This window comes from Watersipora subatra, chromosome 3, assembly GCF_963576615.1.
Source record: "Watersipora subatra chromosome 3, tzWatSuba1.1, whole genome shotgun sequence".
Classification (NCBI taxonomy): domain Eukaryota; kingdom Metazoa; phylum Bryozoa; class Gymnolaemata; order Cheilostomatida; family Watersiporidae; genus Watersipora; species Watersipora subatra.
In genome coordinates, this window is record NC_088710.1 from 56,976,847 (window position 1) to 57,001,418 (window position 24,572).

General features: G+C 35.8%; 2 protein-coding genes across 3 annotated transcripts in view; one reads left to right on the forward strand and one right to left on the reverse strand.

Annotated features, from left to right (window-relative positions):
- The first annotated feature begins 1,588 nt into the window (after window positions 1–1,588).
- Window positions 1,589–6,294, forward strand: LOC137389980 (hematopoietic prostaglandin D synthase-like). Of its 2 annotated transcripts, none has more exons than XM_068076181.1 (6): window positions 1,589–1,726; window positions 3,661–3,797; window positions 4,096–4,188; window positions 4,622–4,740; window positions 5,695–5,787; window positions 5,911–6,292. In XM_068076181.1, the coding sequence occupies exons 2-6, from the start codon at window positions 3,662–3,664 to the stop codon at window positions 6,073–6,075; spliced, it is 606 nt and encodes a 201-aa protein (XP_067932282.1). In that variant the 5' UTR covers window positions 1,589–1,726; window position 3,661; the 3' UTR covers window positions 6,076–6,292. The 2 variants fall into 2 exon arrangements, with proteins under 2 accessions (XP_067932282.1, XP_067932283.1); XM_068076182.1 differs by lacking the exon at window positions 1,589–1,726 and adding an exon at window positions 3,338–3,395 and having other exon boundaries at window positions 5,911–6,294.
- Window positions 6,295–20,419: 14,125 nt separating this feature from the next.
- The window catches only part of LOC137391210 (probable glutathione S-transferase 7), an 82,713-nt gene continuing 78,560 nt past the window's right edge, over window positions 20,420–24,572 (reverse strand). The window contains exons 4-6 of the mRNA XM_068077610.1: window positions 22,580–22,695; window positions 22,393–22,485; window positions 20,420–20,865 (exon numbers count right to left, since the gene is read on the reverse strand). Of these exons, the coding sequence (XP_067933711.1) occupies window positions 20,818–20,865; window positions 22,393–22,485; window positions 22,580–22,695 (257 nt within the window). The 3' untranslated portion in view covers window positions 20,420–20,817. The remainder of the gene's footprint in view (window positions 20,866–22,392; window positions 22,486–22,579; window positions 22,696–24,572) is intronic.

Consider the following 24,572-nt stretch of genomic DNA (forward strand, 5'->3'; position numbering starts at 1 on the left):
CTATGGTGCTTTGTATCTCAACTTGGCTACTAGCCTACTAGTTTCTAGTTTCTGAGTCCAACATATTTCTATAAGCAAATAAGGACCTGCATGTTGACTAAACATGAGCAACTCAATTATGAATTTGCAAGGGTTATCTTCTCCAGGTTCAATCATCTGTTAACATAGTAATGCTTTGCCAACTGTTTACAGACAGATGCATCATTAAGAAAGGTGGAGGGTACCAATCACTGCTGTTGGTAATAAGCTACAAAGCTCTATTTTTATCACATGTAATTACATGTATATATAGATATAAACTTTTTTATCACTGGTCAATGCTGTTCAACGTAAATTACACAATGAGACAAAAAATAAAGAATAATAAAGTAAATTATGCGTATTAGAAGAAAAGGCTCTATTTGCATAATGCTGTTCTAGAACGTGGATTGGTAAGGCGTTGGTGTTTGATATAATGTGTAGTGTTTCTTTTAGGGAAGTAGGAATGTAATGGATGGTCAGGCAGATTTTAGATACAATCTGAGTATTTTAGACAGCAAATATCTAATTACACAGTTAGCTCATCAGCATTAAGGGCATTTAGACGCAATAGCAGTTAGCACAATACAGAGAACATATTTCTGAAGTTATGGTTCTCCCAAAACTTATGTGTCTTTTGGACGCTTGAAGTTATACTCTAAAGGTGTATTCCCACTAAACAAATCTAACATGCAACTTTTGCAGTCTGATCTCTTGAGAAATAATAATACGCAAACATCAAGTTACCACATGATTCTCTTTGTTTGTACCAGCCATTTGTTTCAGCAATATATTCCATTAGAGAACAGATAATACTACCAACCATTATAATAGCAAATTAATACCCTGCACATCTGCTTCAATTTAGAAATTACTTATTAGCAAGATGAGAAGCAGTGAATACAAATTTTAACATGATAACACTAACCAAGAAAAGACATAATTGCCAAATATCAATCGTTAATCTGGGTTATACAAGAATCACTATTCGGTATCGGTCAATCGGCTGGGTTCTTTTATATTTGCTCATCGTAGGTTTAAATTGCTCGCTGGCGATTATTTTTAGAGTAGTCAGTACGACTCATGACTTGACTTCATGGTTCAAACATTCGATTTTTGAAATAGTCGATTTTAAATTATGAAACCGTAAAAAACGCAATGAGTAACTTCTGAGATTGAAGGTCATAAACGCTCTTCCAGATTGTCAAGTTACACCACATCCATTCGCTGAATAGTTTTTGGTTTCTCTTTTTACTTTTATCTAAGACTGGTAGCCTTGACAAAGCTGCTCCTTCAAAGCTGCAAACATCAGAGTCCTCTATAATGACTCCATAATATCGTCATTATCGTCATATCAGCCATTCAAAGCCAGACCAAGCTTAAGGGATAATAGAAAAGTCGATAAAAAGACATTCCTTTGTTTGATCATGTATTCATAGCGAGACAGCATTATATCTGCTTACAATATTTCTTATAGCCGTTATTAGTTTTTATTCTCAGGCTATAGTGTTTATACAACAAGACGTACAATTAGAATTGCTTGTTCCGCTCAGTCTACCAATCAGACAACTTCACGTGTGATGCTAATCTATTGCATTGTCAACATTCTAATCTAAACCGGCTCTCGAGTGCCTTATCTGTCGACAGCTCATGAGCAGAATAACACGCCAGTTAACGCTGCATATTTGAAACACAGAAAAAGGAACAAGTAAGAATCATTTGTGTATTTTTGTCATCTGTAGAACATTCTTACTTACAATACACAACAGTTTCTTATTTGCGCAGTAGCTTGCCATATAAAAAATTTCAAGCTTCTTTCGGTGTGCAAGTATATACACTATCCGTTTGGTTTATCAACTTAGTAATTCAAGCCTATTTAAGCAACTAACATGTACATTTTTTAATTTATCATTTTTAGAATATGTCTATACATGTACACTGGCACCAACCATATCTGCATTTCTGTGTTAGATTGGAAGAACTTTTAAAATGGTTGTCATGGTTACTGCAGCCAAATAATTTTTTTAATAAAAAATGCAACCAGAGGGTGTCATTTTCTTTAACACAGAGTAAGTACACAGCTTTTTATAGTATTTATTTTTAATTGTAACCTGTAAGCTACTGTCTATGAGATGAATAGGATCAACAAAAGGTCGATACATTAGACGACCTGCAAAGCTATGGCTATCGACTGACATTATGTCAGCAAAGATCGACAGACATTACATTAGACCGATACAACTCGAACGATCGATCTTGTTGAGAATAAGTTACTCATGGAAGAAAGCCGGTTCTGACAGATCAACTAAATTGTGCCAAAAAGTAGGTGAAATGTCACAAAACACTAAATACGACTGAAATTTTGCAGACATAAGTCTGAGACATCCATTGTTGACACAGTGTTTGTGACCATGAGAGTCATTACTACTGACATGCAACACACAAAACGAAGCTGAAAAAACATTAAACTTGTGAAGAGTCAAGACAGACCAATATCACATCTTTAAATTTAATAATTACAAAGAAGTTTGCTCAAACTTTGGTCATGGAAAGTGGGTAAGTGATGACCGTACATGAGACTTTTTCAGCGGCACTGAACGCAAATATGTCATCCGTGAATAACAACAGGCTAGACGAGATAACAAATGCATGAAGAAGCAAAACTTTGTGAACAAAGAGCTGCTCACAAAACATTTCAAAAGATTCGGATTAACAATGTAGACATTGTAGTTGTGCTCTCTCGTTCTATTATAGTTTTATCACAGACCATGTCTGGGCCAAGAAATAGATTTAGCTAGAACTACATGTAATTTGAGCCACAGCATCATATCCTAAAAGTGCTATAAATAATGACTAAATGTAACCTAGTGAATGTTTCTCATTTGCCTGTACATTATAGTAGTAAGCTCTCATGTTTGGATACATACTAACGACTGTGCAGTATCAATTAGGTATCTGCAAGGAGGCAATTGTAGGAGGTACGTCGTATCATGCATGCAGTTATTCTAATCACTTCAATTATGGTGCTAGATTGCATCCTTATCTTCTTGTCATTGGTTGCTCAAGGTGAAAAGTGTACACCGTGTTTAGTCAAGATACATGCATCAGGGGCTGGCGAAGCACAAAAACTGTTTATATCCTCTCCGAAGGGGGGGGGGGGGGGAGGGGGTCAATATGACACTGCTAAAGGTAAAGAAATTTCCTGTATTCGCTGCTAGTGCCTAAATATTAGCTAATTTACATAAATAGTTTTATTTCTATAGAAATTAGCAATGGGAGACCTTTGCTCCTCCTGCAGTCACTGTCTCAAGCACTAAACAAAATAATTTGTTTCAACTATGATCAACCTGAAAAGTATTTTCTAAGACGAGATTCAAGTGAGTTGGCTAAATTTGAGTTGCCATCTGTAGTTCAGCTCTGTTAGGATTATTTGAATGGCTGTCAGCTGGCCTCTAGTCACAGTTGTTTTGAGTAAAATCAGGCCACTTCATATCATGATATATCAGAAGATTGTCTCTTATTTGTAACCATATGACCTGACTTTCCTTGTTCATGCCCCTGTTAGCTGCATCTTTGATACAAAGCTAAAAAAAGTATAACCTGATATACTGCAGACGTTGTTAAGTGATTACTTTGTTGAAGAATGCCTGGAGAGATGAAGTTGACCTATTTCCACCTTCGAGGAAGAGCGGAACTTTCTCGTCTGCTATTCAAGTTGGCTGGAAAGGAGTTCAATGATAACAGAGTGACTGGTGAATCATGGCAACAGTTCAAACCTAGTAAGGACCGTTTCTTTTTTACTCTAAGTAAAGGGTTTGCATATTACGACTCTCTACAGCTCAGAACTGTACAGTTTTCTGTGTTCCTTTCAGACACATGATTTTGCTATATAGGTACATCTAAACTGTTAAGGTTTTCTCTTTACTGGTTACAGATGTTAACCTATTGGAGTTGCAGTCTCTCTTTACCTCTCCACCCTTGTTGCTTGCATTCTATTTACAAATTGATCGCTTCGGTAAAACAGCAGCTATGTAATATTTATAACAGGAGCATGTGGTAAATCTCTTTTCTTTACAGCTGCTCCAAAAGGACAAGTCCCAGTTTTAGAAGTGGATGGAAAGATGATCTGTGAGAGTAATGCTATTTGCAGATACCTCGCTCGAGAATTTGGTAAGCATTTATTCTAACCACCTTAACATATCAGAACATATGGACATATACATTAACTTTTTGCTTATCTTGACGTAACATATTGTGGCTTTGCATTGATTTATTCTGGTTACTTTGACATAGCATGTTCTGGTATGAGCTGATTTTTGGTCACATTGCTATATTATCTGATTTGTTTTGGCATAGTAAATTATTTTTGTCACTTTGATACAGTATAGTATATTCTGATATGTACTGATTTTTCTGGACACCTCGACATAATGTATTGCTTAGTGGTTTTCCTGTTTTAATGTTGTATTTAATGGTTTATAATTAAAACTTCAGCCATTCAGTTTTCTGCCTTGTTTAAATAATGTCAACATTATATCTGTATTTGTCATGCTAACTTTGTGCAGAGAAAGTTTGTGGTTAAAAGATATATGGTGTTTGGCAGGATTGTATGGGTCAAACAACTGGGAGGCAGCCATATGTGACCAGATTCTTGAAACGATTGCGGCCATCGTCCAGAGCGCTGTTCAACTCAAATTTTCTGCAAAAACTGAGGAAGACAAGGTATCCATATGTACCTTTGATGTGATATTTATATATTTCTGTATTTAGTCTCTTCACCTTAAGTTTGATTGACAGACTGTAAACTATGCTAGCAAATAAGTTTTAGTATAAACACTGTCTAACCTGTCATGTATGTTGACTTTAATGACTACTCAATTTCTGTTAAAAGTTCACTCACGTCAATTTTTGAAAGATTCTATCAGAAAGTATAAACATTTTTGTATCGTTTGAAATGTTGTTTGTTGTTTTAGGTGATCTAACTGTCAGAATGTTTCAAATTGAAATCGAAAAAACTTAATTGCAAAAAAGACGTGCCCAGTCTTCCATAAAAAATGAAGTCAACAGTCATGCATATTGTTTATAAATGATAAATATACAGTTTCATCAGCATCTGGTACTTTTGTTTAGACAGCATTTTAAGGATGAAAAATTGGACAAATTTTAATCAACCTATCTTCAAATCATTTGAAACATCGATAGCATAGAGAGATATATAGAAGAATAAAAAGCATATAGAGCATATGGAGCAAATATAGAGGAAATACAAAATAAAATATATGCTAAAAGAGGGGTGTAACAATGCAAAGAGCCAATGTCATAGCTAGAGCTACAAACTGAACGTATGACTATTGAGAAGAAGTCTGAGCACGTCTTTTTCTTCTGAGAGTTTTCACTACAATCAAGCTTGTTGACTTTAATCTTGAAACATTCTAGCAACCAAATTAAATAAAACATCAAACAAAAGAAAAAATATCAATACTTTAGGGACACTTTAAACTATTGAATATTTTTAGCATCATGATTATCGGTTTTACATGTTTTAGTTCAACACAGGAATAGCTTCAGGATCTATTCGCTAAAAAGTTACAAACAAACGGCTGAATACCAGTTTTGAAAGGCTTTGATTTCCATTTTTTGCATAATTGCTATTACATATGCTTGTTGAAATTTTAGGCGGAGTGTCTTAAAAAGGCTATATCTCATGTGGAAGGTTTAGAAAAACTAGCTTCTTCTTTCAAAAAAGGAAAATTCATCCTTGGAGACAATGTAAGTTTCAAATGCTTGCCAATATTATGTTATCTATCAAATTATTCTTAATTTGTTGCAAAAGCATTTCATAATAATAAACATTGTTATAGTATCAAAACCACTGATTGCATTTTATTTCAGGCATCTCTGGCTGATGCGGCTATTCAGAACTCAACCGAGTTTTGCTCTGGTCTTCCAGATTTTAAATTGGAAGCCTACCCAACAATTAACGCAATTGCTACAGATTTTGCGGCGATACCTGCGATAGCTGAGTGGATCAAAACAAGGCCTGAGTCGAGCATGTAAAGAGACGTGTGCCATCTCTGAATAATTAACCATGAGTTCTTTGTCTTACAAATAGAGTGTAGCTGTTAGCTAATTCTTCAGCCTTTTAAATAACAGATGTAGTTGAGCATAGCATTTCTCTCTCATTTTAACTTTTAACTATTAAATGTTAATACAATGCAATGCTTTTACGCATTTGATTTTTTTTAAAAATCAACATCTGCATCACTGCAGTGGCATGCAATACAGCAGCAACACACAGACATAATATTTTTGCAATCAACTTTAATAGATGTAATTATTAAGAGTTATATTACCTTGTGTATAGGAAACTGCAATGAGAAGTTGCCAGGGGTGCCATTGTGCCTGGTACGGTACGGGTGAATAATTTTCATAGCATAATGCCAATGTAAAAAATGCTAAAAGTTAAAACTTGAACTTTAAGTTTATTCATCTAAAGAGAAATACTAGCTCTACGTATAGGTAAAGAGTGCCTGATGCAACCATTGTTACATGGAATTCTCGGGGAACACCAAGTAACAGATCTGTGACCATACTACCGATTGGAAAACTTTTACATGAGCAGATAACTACTAAATCTTATAAGGCAGAGTTATTCTTGTTATAAGCCTCAAGCACTGGGGCAATTATAGTGTGAGCAGTATTAGTAGTATTTATTTGGGCTACCAAGTCTAGTCCTTCAATTGTGACCGCAAACAAAAACTGACATTCAGTAGTCATCAAAACTAGCACATAAACTGCATAGCAATGGTACGCGACACTTTTTTTTCACACGGAATGTGAGGTGCAACAAGAGTTATTAAAAGTTAACATAAGACTAGGAGAAATAGACTAATTAATATGTTACGCAACAAAAAGAATATATAATAGGCTGTGATATATATATATATATAGGCTGCGAGCTTCAGTTTCAACTAATGAAGTTAAGAAAATATCAGAAGGAAGGGTATGCGAAACCTCCCACAGTGAACTCTTATCCTATTTAACACTGGTTACATTCCAATTGTTTGCGGATAAAGCTATTTTGTCTACGAACTTGCAATCAGGCTGTGAGTGTCTATTGTAGTTCTCTCACCGCTATGGTTGAATAGATAGTTTTTCTCAGCCTAAAGAGGCAGCTACTGACAATACCTGACAGAAACATGTGATAAACCACACTTGTGTACAAGGTATCTGGCTGAAGAAGCTCTGAAGAAGTAAAGGTAAACTATCACAAACCGTCAGAGTGTACTGTATTCATAGTTTTTTGAAAAGGAGTCAGTTCAACATGGCTACATATATAATGGCTACATAGATAATGGCTACATATATAATGGCTACATATATAATGGCTACATATATAATGGCTACATATATAATGGCTACATATATAATGGCTACATATATAATGGCTACATATGTAATGACTACATATATAATGGCTACATATATAATGGCTACATATATAATGGCTAAATATATAATGGCTACATATATAATGGCTACATATATAATGGCTACATATATAATGGCTACATATATAATGGCTACATATATAATAGCTACATATATAATGGCTACATATATAATAGCTACATATATAATGGCTACATATATAATAGCTACATATATAATGGCTACATATATAATAGCTACATATATAATGGCTACATATATAATAGCTACATATATAATGGCTACATATATAATAGCTACATATATAATGGCTACATATATAATAGCTACATATATAATGGCTACATATATAATAGCTACATATATAATGGCTACATATATAATGGCTAAATATATAATGGCTACATATATAATGGTTAAATATATAATGGCTACATATATAATGGCTACATATATAATGGTTACATATATAATGGCTACATATATAATGGTTACATATATAATGGCTACATATATAATGGCTACATATATAATGCCTACATACATAATGGCTATTGTATACCTGAGAGTTTAATAGTGCTTGAGAAACTCATTACATCCCATGACTCATGACATAGTACCAGATGTAGACATAGACGTGACATGTAGACATAGATGACACAGACTTAGTACCCATGGTGCTGCGCAACTTTTTCTGCTCAGGCAGGAAAACTGTTAGTATATGTATCGTTTGGTTTACTTTTTTCACAACTATTAACATTAGCAAACTACACTGTAGTATTGCGTAGTAAAGGCATGCAAGAGTAAAAGCACAGTTATGATGCCAGGAATACACCGAAGACTATCTCTGATGATCAGATTCATCTTAAATAATGCTGACCAGATCTGTAATCTAGTTAATTTTTAAGGTCAAATGGCAAAAAATATCCTTATAGCTTACTCATTTTCTTAATTTTTAATACTCAAGTTGCAAAAATACTTTTTTCTACAGAAAGAGCATTTGCAGCCAATATTTAAAATAAACCGCCTGCAAGCACTAGCAAGCACTTACAAACTCCCATTGTTAGCCTATTAAATTGAAGGTTAAGAGTTCTCCCTCAACAAAGAAATGTCATTGGTTAAAATTAGTTTTTCCTACTTTCTGTCGCTGCTTGGCAATTTATTTTTACGTTACTTTTAATTACACTCTTATTAAATTATAATTTTACTTCATCTACATTTGCTGCATTGAAGGAGGTACACACCAGTCGCAGCAGAGTTTGGAGTTTCTATTTTCTTGTCGTTTGCTAAAAGCGATACACTGTATATCTATTTTCAGTAGATAAGTTAGCTGATGCTGAAAATAGATGAGCAGTTGGTACAAAAAAAGACAAAGATAAGTGTCAAGGTTGTTTTTTTTTTATAAAAAAGTGATGATATCCAAAGAATTGTGAATGAAAAACTATAAATATGGTCAACAAGTCTACCTCTCACAGTATAAGTCTGTGCATAGTTAATTTTGCAAATAGTTGAAAGTTCAAATATCCTAGCTACTAGCTGACTACATAAAGTAGGTTTGCTATAGCAACTAATAAAAGTAATTGAATATAGACGAGTCTGCGCTGCAGCTAGTCGAGTGGAACTGTTATGAAAACATCCTTTAGATTCTCTAACTCCGCTGATCGGCTTCTACTAAAATAGTTTACAGACTTCAGTTTTTCATCATCCTGTAGGCCTATTTAGTTTCCGTTGCATTTGAACTCTGCTGTTTTTGAAGAATACGTAGAAACCTCTTGAAGTCTCTGCTGCAAAGTCACAGTCTTAAATGGCTCATAATTAACCCTCTTTGACAAATTAGGTGTCAAGATTGGCAAGGATTTCACCAGAGCCAACTGCTGATAACAAATGACCAATTTTTAAGTTTATGCTTCAGTGGATGATACTGTTCTCGGCTGACAATGTTTATGAGTGAGGATAAATGCTGAGTAGAGTAGTCTAAGATATTCATAGCTGTTTGCTTTTTATACATCCACAAAGCTGCCATGATCGGTTGTGATACGGCACGGAAAACCCAGAATCTTTGAAAATAAGCACAATCATCGTATAGCAAAGTCAATCAATTAATTTTTCCTGTGACCTTGAACATTCAGTGATGACTAGTTTCCTATTTTATTGCTAATTATAAAGTACAAGTTAAGATGACACATTCAACTTTCCTTGACAATGAATAACATTGTAAACACAATGATAATTATGTGAACTAGTATATAAATGGAATAGCTAAAATGGTTCATTTTTTTGTTTCTTTGGAGCAGATATTATATATGTATGCAAGTATTGAGAGTGATTAGTGTTGCACATTATTGTTCAACACTTTAACCTCAAGTCGACCTTCAGGGCTAATAATCAGCCATCCCAACCTGTTTTGAGTATCTGTTGAGTTCTGATTGGATATGAAATGCAAGAAAATAATTAAACGGCTAAACTAACACGAACTCTTTATAAACAAATCTTCTATATTCATATTTTAAATTTTTATTTAAAATTTTTGAATTTTATTTTAGTTTAGCAAATAAAATGTAACTTAGCTTACTGAGGTGCTATCTAACGCTCTCATAGTTCTAATTCGTCATGTGAAGCGGAATTGGTTTCATCGAGCTAGACTATTTCGACTTAGCAACGAGTACGGTTATCCTGCCAATTTTCACAATCAAATTCAGTCAATTTTTGTCAGTTCTGAAAAAGCATTAAGAGGAAACCAGGCTTTGTCTGACTGTTATCAAACAGCACAATTGAGGTCATCATGCACTGTCATTTCATTCTTCCAAGAATACGACCACAAAAGTTTATACTTATTGACTATGATTGTTTCAAAATTCCACACTGTGCCAAAATGTGGCTGCTTTTCACCGGCGAGATTTTTATTGGCACATTTCATTAACAGATATTTCATCAGCATTGGCAATGATGATCAAAGATTCTGAGAAACACACTGTATGGCTCATCTCAGTACACTACTAGTGCATATGGTACTACGTGACACCAACCTTACTTAGCTTCTGATCAGCCCCTCAACTAGCATTTATGTTTAAGTGGAGAAACTACTGCTATAAAATAGCCAACGAACTGCGGGCCTGGGTAGCTTTCCTAACCTATATATATAAATCTTGGTGTCTCTCTGTCGTTTGCCTGTCTAGTTATAGAGATAAAGTTACAGTAACGAAAAATCACATTCAAACTGAATTTGAACTTACGACATTCAAATCGCAAGTCTAGCAAGCGAGTGTAACCACAAGGCTAAGCTGTTCTATTTCACTTACCATTTACGGTATATCTTTTTAGATTGCACACGCTAAATGCGCCCTTTTTATTATTAATTGCTATTACTGTTTGCGTTTGCTTTTTTGAAAGCTGTTTTTTTTACCATTACCTTTATGTTTAATTGGTAATTTTCAAATGTGCCATTTCAATTTCAAATGTGCCGGTACACTGATATTTCCAGTTTTGATAAATCTGTGAAAGCTAAATGCTTTTCACATAAGATTAAACATAAGTTTTAATCTTACGCTAAACTTAATTCTACTTTTGTGTTCATTTACTTTTTAATTATATTCTTTCGGCTTGACTTTTTTTGCCTCGCTTTCACTTTCACTTTTAGCCGCCCTTTTTAAACTCTTTTAACTGATCCAACAAGAAAAACTGAATGATGCTGCTTTTGTTAGCGGCCTCTCGCATACTCAGCAACCTTTTGAACCGTCTCGTATGCTCGTATCTCAAATTTGTCTTGTATCTCAAGGCAAAAATTTGTTCGGAATTTTTCTCGCATCTCAAATTACTCAGACGTTGGGACAATCGTATGTCGAGTTATAACTATACAAGGGTATACTATAACATTCCAACTGTATTTTGACTCTATGAGAAAAATGTTAAGCAAATCCAAGCGATCAATATAAGAATATAAGCACCCTTTGTCCTGTTTCCTAAATTCCCCCTAAACCCTATTTTATATGAGAGAAAATATTGAGGTGGCTTAAAAAATAACATTCGCGTCTTAAGTTTAACCTCTATTGCCCATAGTAAAACCTTTACGGAAGGAGTTGAATACATCATCACTTTCAAGATTAACCTCTATTGCCCATAGTAAAACCTTTACGGAAGGAGTTGAACACATCATCACTCTTCAATTAAGATGAATGATTATAGTTTCCAGATTGTGATTCAACTATGATAAAATACTGCCACTCCATTGAAAAAGCTAAATTTATTGATTCAAGTGCACTTATACCTATAAAGTCCACTATAGCCATCTGTGGCATAGAACAGAAAAATTTGAATACATAATAAAATCAAGTGTGCTATGACAATTGTTAAACAACGTGCATAAAAAAATTATACATCTTGTTTAACACGCATGAACAGCTTGCATAATTCTTTGGTTATTATATGATATAAAATATTTGGTTATTATATGATATAAAATATTTGGTTATTATATGATATAAAATATTTGGTTATTCTATGAATGTGATTGAAGGTTGTAGCATATAATTGCTATTATAATGAAACTAATGAGTGCCTGCTGTTGTAGGGGTAACAAAAATGTTTTTGCACCGAAAATTTATTTTTAATCAACATATACAACGTTCACCATTCTAACATTTAAAATGAAGGTATTTATTTATGTTTTGAATCTCTGCTATATATACATACATGTATATTTATAGCATTTTTGGGAAATCTGAGCACATATTTTTTTCCAAGTAGTATTTTACTTCTAGCTGAAGCAAGCTTATTTTAGCCAATCGCCTTTAAAGATTGGCAGGTACAACAAGTATATACACAATTATTCCATAGTAGGGCAAGTAGGCTATGTGGTGTAGTGGATAGCCTACCTGTCTACAGAACCGGTGTTTTTAGGTTCAATTCAAGTGCAAAGCGATTTTTTGTTCCAAAAAATAAATCGCTATGACTGGACATACAAAAAACAAATGCTTAGATTTATATAGATTGAGGAAGCTTTTTATTAATGTGGAAGAAACTCGGTATTCACATTGCCTTCAAAATAGATATACGCACAGAGGCACAGACAAGATGGACAGTGAACTGAGACTAACATATTTCAATTTCTGAGGTGTGCAGAGGTGCTCAGTCTGCTTATGAAACTTGCTGGTGAGGCGTTTACGGACAGGCGAGTTGAGAAAGGAGAAGAGTGAGATCAGTTAAAACCAAGTAAGTCGCTGTTGAGCTCAGGTCAAGGCTTCATCATTGAAATTCTTTTGTTAGCATATATAAAAACTTAAGGACAGTAGTCAGCTACTGTAATTTTCTAGGATACGATGCTATATTGAAGGCTCCCTAACCTTTATTTTTGCCCAACCTTACTTTGTTGCCAATAATTTAGCTTCAAACAGAAATGTTTTCTAGATTTCACCACACAAGAATCATAAAACAAAAGGATGCAACAGTTTGCTAATAAAATTAAATGAATGGTTTGATATATGGCGTTTAAATATCTTTCTCCGCCAAGGTAACGAATGTTAGGTGGAAGATTGTTGAAGGAGCTAGCAATGATATTTTAAAAACATTTGTTGGAGATTGTATGCAATCTTAGAGTTCTGGCATTGGCCCTTCAACGAATCTCTGTCTATTGGAAACAAGGTCAAGGTCAAACAAGGTCTTTTATGAATAATATTAAAAGATTAGTAGTTTTTGTCGATTGTTTCCCTTGAATTAGGCTTTGCTCTTGAACTCATCCTTGACACTCAAAACTTGATGCCAGTGTTGAGTAGAGCTTTAATTATTTGAAGTCAGACGATTGAAAAATCACCACCAAATAATTTAAATATCATGATTCGATATTGCAAATCTGTAGCATCAAATCTTCTGGTGATTTTTGGAAATCGTGAAACTCTAGTGTTAAGTCATGGCTACATACAGAGATGATGCATGGCCAATAGTTGCTCGACAAGTGTACATTGTGTGTAAAAATGCATGTCTTTGGAGGCAAGAGTTGATTCTCAATAAACATGGTCCTGGTTCTATTTTATTCATATTCAAAACAAGCTGATTTTAATGATCTTTAACAAAGCTTCATGTAAACAACTGCTAACATGTGCAGAGCGTTTCACTTGAAACAGATAGATAGATACATACATATATATACATGTATATATATATATATATAAGCCATTACCGAATACAAGAAACGGCTTCGGCAGGTCTTACGGAGCCAGCTCAATGCCAAGAACCAAATCATGGCAATAAATACCTACGCATTGCCAGTAATAAGATATCCAGCAGGCATAATAAAGTGGACTGAGGAAGCCATCAAAGAAACAGATATAGCAACTCGTAAACTGCTGACAATGCATGGAGCACTCCACCCAAAATCTGATACTACTAGATTGTATCTTGATAGGAAAGATGGCGGTAGGGGACTCAAAAGTCTACAGCAGACAGTGAAAAAGGAAGAGCAAAGCATCAAAGCATATGCAGCCTCCATGGCCATCTCAGATAAGTTGCTAGCTGAATTTCAATCGGCTGCTCTTACAACGGACCTACGCCCTGATGATGAGGAAATTGACTGGCACACGAAACCTCTTCATGGTGCTTACCACCAACAAATAACTAAAGTTGGCGATCTTCACCAGACATATATGTGGCTGAACAAAGGAAACCTAACGGCCAATACAGAGTCGCTAATCATGGCAGCCCAGGAGCAAGTGCTCTCAACAAGGCAACTCCAAACGAAAATCTATCACACTAGAGACGATCCTAGATGCAGACTGTGCAAAGATGCACCTGAGACCATCCAACACATCATCAGTGGATGCAGGCAGCTAGCAGGGAACGCATACACTGAGCGGCATAATCATGTCGCAGGTATTGTGTATAGAAGTCTATGTGATGAGTATGGCCTTAATAAACCACAACACTGGTAGGAAGCTCCTGGTAAGGTCAATGAAAATGACCGCGCTAAGATCCTCTGGGACTTCTACATCCAAACTGACAAGCATGTCCTAGCAAACCAACCAGATATAGTGGTGGTAGACAAGGAGAACAAGAGGGCTACTATAATAGATATAGCAGTACCCAATGACTACAATATAGCCAGAAAAAAAAAAAGGTAGAGAAATATCTCCCTCTTGGAGAAGAAATTGAAAAATGCTGGAATGTAAGAACAACTGTAATCCCAGTAGTCATTGGGGCACTGGGCGCAATAACACCAGCGCATAAAATGTGGCTTGCCCAAATACCAACAACAATCAACTCAGGTGAGTTGCAGAAAAGTGCGCTATTGGGAACAGCTAAGATCTTGAGGCGAGTGCTCAAACTCTCAGGTCTCTGGTAGGAGACCCGAGTTAGAGCAGAATTTACCACCCATACGGGGTATCCGGGGTGAGGAAACAATTTTTTTATATATATATATATACATATACAGGACAGATAGCGCAGTTGGTAAGGTATCGGGACCGTGATCATTAGGTCCTCGGTTCAAACCCCAACAACTGCACTTTTCTGGTGGTCCTTAGACAAGACCCTTGCTTGTATAATGTCTACAACCTCTATGATGAGTCCAATAACCAACGCCATGCCGGCTCGGACGTCGGACGTCGCCCGGTCAAACAAGGTCCGCGCTACCTGTAGCTGAACCAGGACAAGGCAGTGAAAAATGGGCTACTGGTTCAAAACGGATGAAATGGACTCGGACTGATAACACGGACCTCATGCAGTGCTACTTTATGAGTGAACCTCAAAAGTGGGGCTACATGGGAAGGATGCGTCAACTGTGGATAAACATGCGCCCTGAATTGCCACTAACCACTAAGCAACTTAAAGCTCAGCGGAGTAACATAATCAAGCGGCACCTCATATAGGAACTTGAGGTAGATGAAATTAAGGAACAGTTCACCCAAGTAACCTCAACCAACGAGGAGTGCATATCAACACACACTGTCACGCATACACGATCATGTGTTGACTCACGGGTTGAAGAAGACATGCACTTGGACCTTGACCCAAGGGTGAGAGAGCTTGCGGAAAATATCATCAACAAGATGTCAGCTGCTAATGATTATGGAAGCAGGGTACCACTACGAAGAGTTAGCAAGGCCATACCTAAGAAGCTGTTAGAAGACATTAACTTGGCACTGGAGTCGATCTCAACTGGATCAATCAGTGAGACTAATGCCTTAATCTGCAGTACAGCAACCGTCATCTTGGAGGAGATGGATATTAAGCCACTGCCAACAAGGCTTCAAGCCATTCCATCCTGGCAGCTGAGGCTACAAAATAAGATCAAGGACTTGCGCAAGAAAGTTAGTAGGCTCAGTGAGAGATCTAACCACAGTTTGGAGCGCCCAAAAAGGGAAGCCACGATAGAAGCTCTAGAATCTGCCAAACAGCAGCTAGTAGCACTCTCGGCACGACTGAAGCGGTACACCAAAGAGCGGGATAACAAGAGAATGAACAAACTGTTCATCAATAATCCATCTAAAGTGTATTCCCAGTTCAAAGGTGAACTGCAGAGGCCAATGATGTCTGAGCCTCCCCGATCTAGCACTTCAAAGTTCTGGAAGGACATCTGGGAGAAAGAGACTACTCATAACACCACTGCAAATTGCCGAAGAGGCTTAAAGAGAGCCATCAATACACTGTGGCTCAGCAAGGACTCACCATCAGCAAAGAGGACACCAAGTGCAGAGTGCAGCGTATGAAGAACTGGGCAGCACCTGGCCATGACATGGTTCAAGCCTTCTGGTTGAAGAAATTGACATCACTTCACACTAGAATGGCTAAGCAGATGGAATGTCTAATAGAACAAGGTGACCATCCGGAATGGCTGACCAAAGGATGAACTGTACTTCTGATAAAAGATCCAAAGCAGGGGCCGATTCCCAAAAACTATCGACCAATAACGTGCTTGCCCACCACCTGGAAATTGCTCTCAGGAATAGTTGCAGACAAACTGGAATAGCACATGAGTCACTATATGACCAGTGCTCAGAAAGGAATTGGGCGCAACACCCGAGGAGCAAAACATCAGTTACTGGTGGATCGGACGGTCTGTCAAGACAGCAGGAGAAGGCAAACCATTCTTGCCATGGCTTGGATTGACTACAAAAAGGCCTATGACTCAATTCCCCATAATTGGATACTTGAGTGCCTCAGTATGTACAATGTTCACCCTGCTTTTGTGGCATTCATCAAGATGTCAATGACCAAATGGAAGACGGAACTGGAGGCTAATGGCAAAAAGCTGGCGAGTGTAAAAATTAAGCGAGGCATCTATCAAGGTGACTCCTTATCACCGCTGCTCTTCTGCATATGCCTAAACCCTCTAAGCAATATGCTGAAGGAAACTCAATATGGGTACCAGTTTAAGAGTGGCACCAAGATAAACTACCTCTTCTACATGGATGACATCAAGCTGTACGCTAACAAAGAAAGAGGCATTGATTCGCTAATACACCTCACTCAGGTATACAGCAAGGACATCGGAATGACCTTCGGTATTGAGAAATGTGGAAGGCTAATTCTTAAGAAAGGCCATTCTATGCTCACAGATGGCCTAAGAATGCCAAATGGTATCATCAAAGATATAGAAGAAGGGTACAAGTACTTGAGGATTATGCAAAGCAACATCAACCACGAAGCCGAGGTACGTCACAAAGCCATTACCGAATACAAGAAACGCCTTCGGCAGGTCTTACGGAGCCAGCTCAATGCCAAGAACCAAATCATGGCAATAAATACCTACGCACTGCCAGTAATAAGATATCCAGCAGGCATAATAAAGTGGACTGAGGAAGCCATCAAAGAAACAGATATAGCAACTCGTAAACTGCTGACCATGCATGGAGCACTCCACCCAAAATCTGATACTACTAGATTGTATCTTGATAGGAAAGATGGCGGTAGAGGACTCAAAAGTGTACAGCAGACAGTAAAAGAGGAGGAGCAAAGCATCAAAGCATATGCAGCCTCCATGGCCATTTCAGATAAGTTGCTAGCTGAATTTCAATCGGCTGCTATTACAACGGATCTACGCCCTGATGATGAGGAAATTGACTGGCACACGAAACCTCTTCATAGTGCTTACCACCAACAAATATCTAAGGTTGGCAATCTTCATCAGACATATATGTGGCTGAACAAAGGAAACCTAACAGTCAATACAGAGTCGCTAATCATGGCAGCCCAGGAGCAAGTGCTCCCAACAAGGCAACTCCAAACGAAAATCTATCACACTAGAGACGATCCTAGATGCAGACTGTGCAAAGATGCACCTGAGACCATCCAACACATCATCAGTGGATGCAAGCAGCTAGCAGGAAACGCATACACTGAGTGGCATAATCATGTCGCAGGTGTTGTGTATAGAAGTCTATGTGATGAGTATGGCCTTAATAAACCACAACACTGGTGGGAAGCTCCTGGTAAGGTCAATGAAAATGACCATGCTAAGATCCTCTGGGACTTCTACATCCGAACTGACAAGCATGTCCTAGCAAACCAACCAGATATAGTGGTGGTAGACAAGGAGAACAAGAGGGCTACTATAATAGATATAGCAGTACCCATTGACTACAATATAGCCAGCAAAGAAAAAGAAAAGGTAGAGAAATATCTCCCTCTTGGAGAAGAAATTGAAAAATGCTGGAATGTAAGAACAACTGTAATCCCAGTAGTCATTGGGGCACTGGTCGCAATAACACCGGCGCATAAAATGTGGCTTGCCCAAATACCAACAACAATCAACTCAGGTGAGTTGCAAAAATGTGCGCTATTGGAAACAGCTAAGATCTTGAGGCGAGTGCTCAAACTCCCAGGTCTCTGGTAGGAGACTCGAGTTAGAGCAGAATTTACCACCCATACGGGGTATCCGGGGTGAGGAAACAATATATATAAAAAAAAATGTTTCCTCACCGTGGATACCCCGTATGGGTGGTAAATTCTGCTCTAACTTGGGTCTCCTACCAGAGACCTGGGAGTTTGAGCACTCGCCTCAAGATCTTAGCTATGTATATATATATATATATATATATATATATATATATATATATAAATATAAATATAATAAATATAGATATAAGTATATATCTTATATCTTATAGAAACTTCCGTGAGCTTAAATTAGAGTGATGAAGGATTTAATAACAGCCAGCAACGTGTTGTTTTTTGCTAATTTTATACCTTTTTAAAGAATTCAATTTATACCTAATTTCAAAGGATTAGAAAAGGCTAATTTTGAATAGTGTATTTAAGAAATTTGTATATATGCTTACATAGTTCCTCAACCGAACTGCAAGAACTAAAATGATTATGAAAGTTCATGCAGCGCCTTGTACCAGTTTTTCATTGATAAAAATCAGCTTATAGACCATGTATGAATACTCGGTCTACAAATTAGGTTAAAGATAAAGAATGCCAATTTTAAAGATAACGGCAGCCCCCTTTACTCATTATTACACTTATCCCTACACAGATGTGTATGGATTGGTGTAGCCCTTAGCTATACTAATCCATACACATCTGTAACAATACAATTGTATGCAGGAAGCTGTAATAATGTATCAACAGATAATAGACTTTGGTCACAAGCTTAGTAATGTTGTAGGCGGATGCTTCCAAGAGTGCTCAAACTAACATGGCATTCCTTGAAAGACTAACCAAGTCATTCAATAAAAGACCTTTCTTACTTGGAGACAAGATAGAGCTTGTTCAAGTGCTGTAACCATTGTCTTTGGATCTTGCGTACTTTTGCCTGTTTTTTGAACTGCTCAGTTTTATTAGCAGTGGCTTGTATTGGAGCAAAATGATTGGAACAGGTGTGTCGAGTTTAAAACAAATAGTTGGGTGTTTGACTTGAATTTATGAATTTGCAGTGTATAACTTTGCAACAAGAGGTCAGAAACCTTTTAAATTATACATTTAGTTTTATAATAAAATTGATATGTTCATTTTGAAAACAAAGTTACCCTAATTAGATGTGAAAACTCAAAAGATATATAAGAGTTACACGTTTATGCTATTTGGGTTTATTATTTCGTACTATTATGCTAAACCTTTAGGCATTGGTCAGGGACGCTGCAATTCAATACACAATGGAAATTTTACCTGCTATACCAGATTTCAAAGCTGAAGACCATCCAACTCTTGTAGGAATTGCTAAACAGTTTGAAGAGTAAACCCCTTTTGCTGAATGGATAAGAAAGAGACCGTTACTGATAGATAGATGTGCAGCAGGCGTAACTGAAGATATTGACAGGAGATTGAAAGCCCTTTGTTCTGACAAATGCATTAATGCTGCTCTCAATAATGTAAACCAATAAGCTCAATATGTGCGGAATTTATATAGACAAGCATGATACAATAGAATCCATTTTAAATCTAGATAGCGAAGGAAAGTTTTGTGGTTTTTGAATTGATGAGTAAATGTTGACACCAGAAATGTCTCCAGTCAAATAAAATAACCAATATACACCTAATGCTATGAATGTATCTGTTTGTTTGTAATGAAAATGCGATACTCCTTCCAGGCTTTCAGTAATCTTCCCCCGCTTGTTTTATGTTTCCTATGACCTAAGGCTAATTTAAGCAACATTATAGATAGTGCCGGTGATTGGTTGGCTAATATCAGCTTCTTTACAGGACGTCTGACTGACTTGTCAAAACACAAAACTTTGGTCTAAGAGTTAACAGAAATCTATCTAGTTGTTAAAGCCAAAGCAAATATAAAAATACCCTGTTTACTTAGTCAAAATGTTGATATCTAATGAAGTATTCAAGAATCAAGCGTATTTGTTGTTTATTTACTATATAAATCTATGTAAAACTTACAGAAATAGCATAGCTTATTTCTCTTAAAACCAAGAGAGAACATGTGTAATAGAATTAACAATACACTCTGTCAGTGCTGTCTTATTTTTTGTTAAAGCGGAGAAACTGTTTAAATTATTTTAAAGACTCAAAGTACTCTTTCAGTTTATTGATGATTATAATCAATAATATTGAATTATATAAAGTGTTGATAACAGTCTCTCCTTGTGAAACTTCTGACAACAACATGGACTCACAGACATAGAAATGAGAAATATGATGAGATAACACATCAGTGTATAACTCTAGCCAGTCAACCAGTTATTACTAGTTACTAGTTCACAGTAATTCAGTATAACAGAAGTCTACTAGTGACTAAACTAAAGTATTCCCATCTTCAACATCTATGATGTTTATCCTGAGTTACTTATATTTATTGTCGGGTCTTGTCTTGAGCCAATCAGCAACTGCAGGTAGCTCTACAAAATTCTTTACCAGTTCAGAGATTGTTGGATACTCATCCATTTTAAGATCTTTCATCAGCTCTTAGAGAATTTCAATGACGGAGTATAAAGCTGAGTCGGCCAATGATGCCTGTAATAACAATTTGTAATCTATATATACATCTATACATATATTCTCAATGTTTGCCAATCTGTACTTCTGTCTGTCCAGTTATTGCGAAAAAGTTTCAAGAATGAAAAATCCGCAACAGACTGGATTTAAACTCACAACCTCCAGTTCTGTGGTCATCTATTTATCTGATACACTACGCTGTCTAACTTGCAATATAATGGAATAAATTTGGCCCATACTTTGAATACATGCCAATCTTTCGTGGCTCAAAGTTAAACACTGCAGCTAACTTTATGTGTAAAGCGATACCAAAAGAAAATTCGTGAAGCCATACCAGAAGAAAAATCTGTGAAGCCATACCAGAAGTAAAATGCATGCCCGTAATTGAAGAAAAATGCGTAGTAAACTCATATAGCCAACAAGAGTATTGCAATCAGTATAGATCTGTAATAGGCACTGCAGCTGGTAAAGTATGAATTACACAGAAATAAACACAGTAAACAGAACTAGCCCAGTTCACAGAAATAAACAAACACATTGATTTAAAAGTTAGAATAGTACACTTTGATGCTGAATATGTTGATTAAAAGTAAATGTTTTGTACTAAAACTTATTTTATTACCCGTGCAACGCCAGGCATTCATCTAGCAATTAAATAACTTTGAACTAGTATACTATTTATATATTAATTATTACTAGTAATTTTCCATACATAACGTTAAGTGTACCTTTCTTGTGTCTAGCTGAAATTGAAAATAGTATAAACAAAATTTATATCATAGAAAATTTGTTCAACGAAAGAGAACATTAACTCAGAAGAATTTGGAATACTCTTGATTTCATGAAGCTGTGTTAAAGACCAATTATATACAAGCTTGGTAGACAGCTTATTTTATAAATTAAAACAAATAATGTTGACATTCGACTAGTTGAAATAAAACATATTTATTCTATAAACCAGTTCATTGTTAGTATATAAAGGATGTTAATCAATAATGTTTGTTGGTGATACATCGATTATCAAAACTGAGACACTAAATTTATTGTTTTTTGTTTTAAGTTTTTAGATCTCGCATAAAAGAATACCTTAAACAACTTATTCTATCAATTGTTGTTATCCTATAAGAGGTACTTTTTGCTGCTATACTTTTGTACCTGTACAACTGTTTTTTACAAAAAAAGATAGTCTAAAAACTACAGTATTACAAATGACCTTTGTTACATCAGTACAGGTGCAACAAAGTTATTCTATATCAAATATTAACACTATCGTACATACAAAAGGAAATTAAACAATTATTATCTATATATATAGATCTTAGTCTGTCGTTTGTAGTCAGTCAGTCAGTCTGTCGTCCTGCTATAGCTGATTAATATCTAACAATGAAGATTCCGTATTGCAGAAGACTAGATCTCGGAACCTCCCATTGACCGGGCGATCAACTAACTCATTGAGCCATTGACTCTTTTGGAAGCTCTTCAACAAAGAGTTATCAAATATAAACATGGATATCTTACGCTTAATTTGTTGAAGGATTAACTTACTTCATCTCCAAGGATAAACTTTCCTTTTTTCAGTTGGACAGCAAGTTTCTCTGTAGACTGTAGAACTTCAGCTGTTTTTTTAGCAGCCTCGGCCTGAATAAACAGCATTTACTAGTTGGTAATCGCTGACTTTGTAATATTTGATCAAAACTATTTAAGGACACAATTTGAGTTAGTTTGGAATTACCTTCTCTTCTTCAGTTTTTGAATGGTATACATGAACAGCTTGTCCAAAAATTCCTGAACAGCTGTCGACAATCATATCAACTACAGCAGCTTCCCAGTTGCTGGACCCATACAAATCTAGAAAGAAAAAGGAGGGAATCACAGGAATAACTAGTAAACTATGTGATGTATATTAACAGGAGAGTAGATGAGATTTTGATAAGAGAGGTCAATTTAACAGGTTAGTATTTCTGTGATCAACTTGATGTTATGTTACACTTACTCAGTTCTCTGGCAACATATCTCGCTATTGCATAACTTTCACATATCATCTTTCCATCAACTTCTAGAACTGGGATTTCCCCCTTTGGTGTAGCTGAAACATAAGTTTAAATCATCATTGATGTCTATTGTGAACATATCAACTATATCAAGTAACATATTCTGCTTATTAGATGTCTTTTTCATTCAAGTAGCATTTGTGTTATACAGAAATACATAACGTGACAGCATATATATACTGGGTATGTATGTATTATCTATATATACTAAGTTTACTGGAGTCAGTAGAATATACTCACATGGCTTGAGTGCATCCCATTCTTCCTTTGTCAACCTGCAGTCAATAAACTCTTTTCCTGCCAGTTTAAACAAAAGTCTAATATTTTCAGCTCTTCCTCTGGAGTCAAAGTATATAAGCTTTATCTGACCAGCCATTGTTCTTGTAACCTGAGTAAAAATATGGAAAAAGTAATAAAATCAGTCCATTATAAGGTGTTATGTAGAGCACACAAAATACATTTCTTAAACACTCTATAGTAGCAAACAGATACGCTAGGAAGTAGTATGGGTATGTCTTGGAGTTTATCCAGTTGTAACTAAGGCTTTGCAAATAAGTAAGCCAATAAAATAAGTTTCTTTCAATTAAATACCAGATCAGTATCTGACACGATCCGTTCAGTAAATCAATAAGTTTGCTTTAAAATGTTCTACTGTTTACATTTACATTATTTATTTTTTCGAAATCGGTAAACAAAAACGAAGGCAAAGTTGACGAAGCAAGGTATCCACTTTAATATTTTCTTACAATGAAACGAGTAACACAATCAACGTGAATTGTTGAGGAGTTTTTTATTCTGCTTCAACCAATCCAAAGCGTTTTAACAAAGTTTGTGATCAATCGATCTGACTGGCTAGTTATCCTTATCCAAATATCATTTCGGAAGTTTCTCAGGAAACATTAGCCATTAGGTATACAAATGAATTGTTTTTCTTCGAAATTGTTTAAAAATAGCCCAACTCAACGTTTTTATTTTGTACACCCTTACAAAGAACCTACCCACTCTGACCTTCAAAAAATACAAAAAAGCATTGACCACACAACATCTACAATCCTACTCATAACCCCTCATAAAACATATGTAGCGATAAATAATAAAGCTACTATGATGACAAGATTTCAGTGCTCACTATGATGGACATAGCTAACATGAGAGATCACAAAACATGTGTAATACTATTTTTGTGTTCTTATAGCCTATAATCTTCTGTATTTTAGAGGCAATTTAGAGGTTTAGAAATTATTTCTTTTTAGTACAGCTAGATATTATAAATACCAATATAAAGGGACTTTTGTGTCGAATAAAATGCAATTTTCAGTTTAAAAATATAATATAATAATATAATATAATAGTTACTTCTCAAGTTTTGAAAGATTACATATAGGGCCTATATAGCTGTATCAACTTTTGAAATCTTTTTGAAAATTAATTTCGACTTCGAAGAATTAAATCATGTTTGTTCAACTCACTTAATAATTCTTGATTTCTATCTCAAGGTTTTTTCCTTTTTTGACATGTAGCCAAAACCATAATTTTGTTGGTGTTTACCAATGCTACTAAAATGTTATCCATACATACAAAGTTATACACATATTGACTGAAAAAGGTTAACAGATCGTAAGACCTTAAATAGTGTAGTTATGTACTTACAGCCTTTGAAACAGAGTAAGTTCA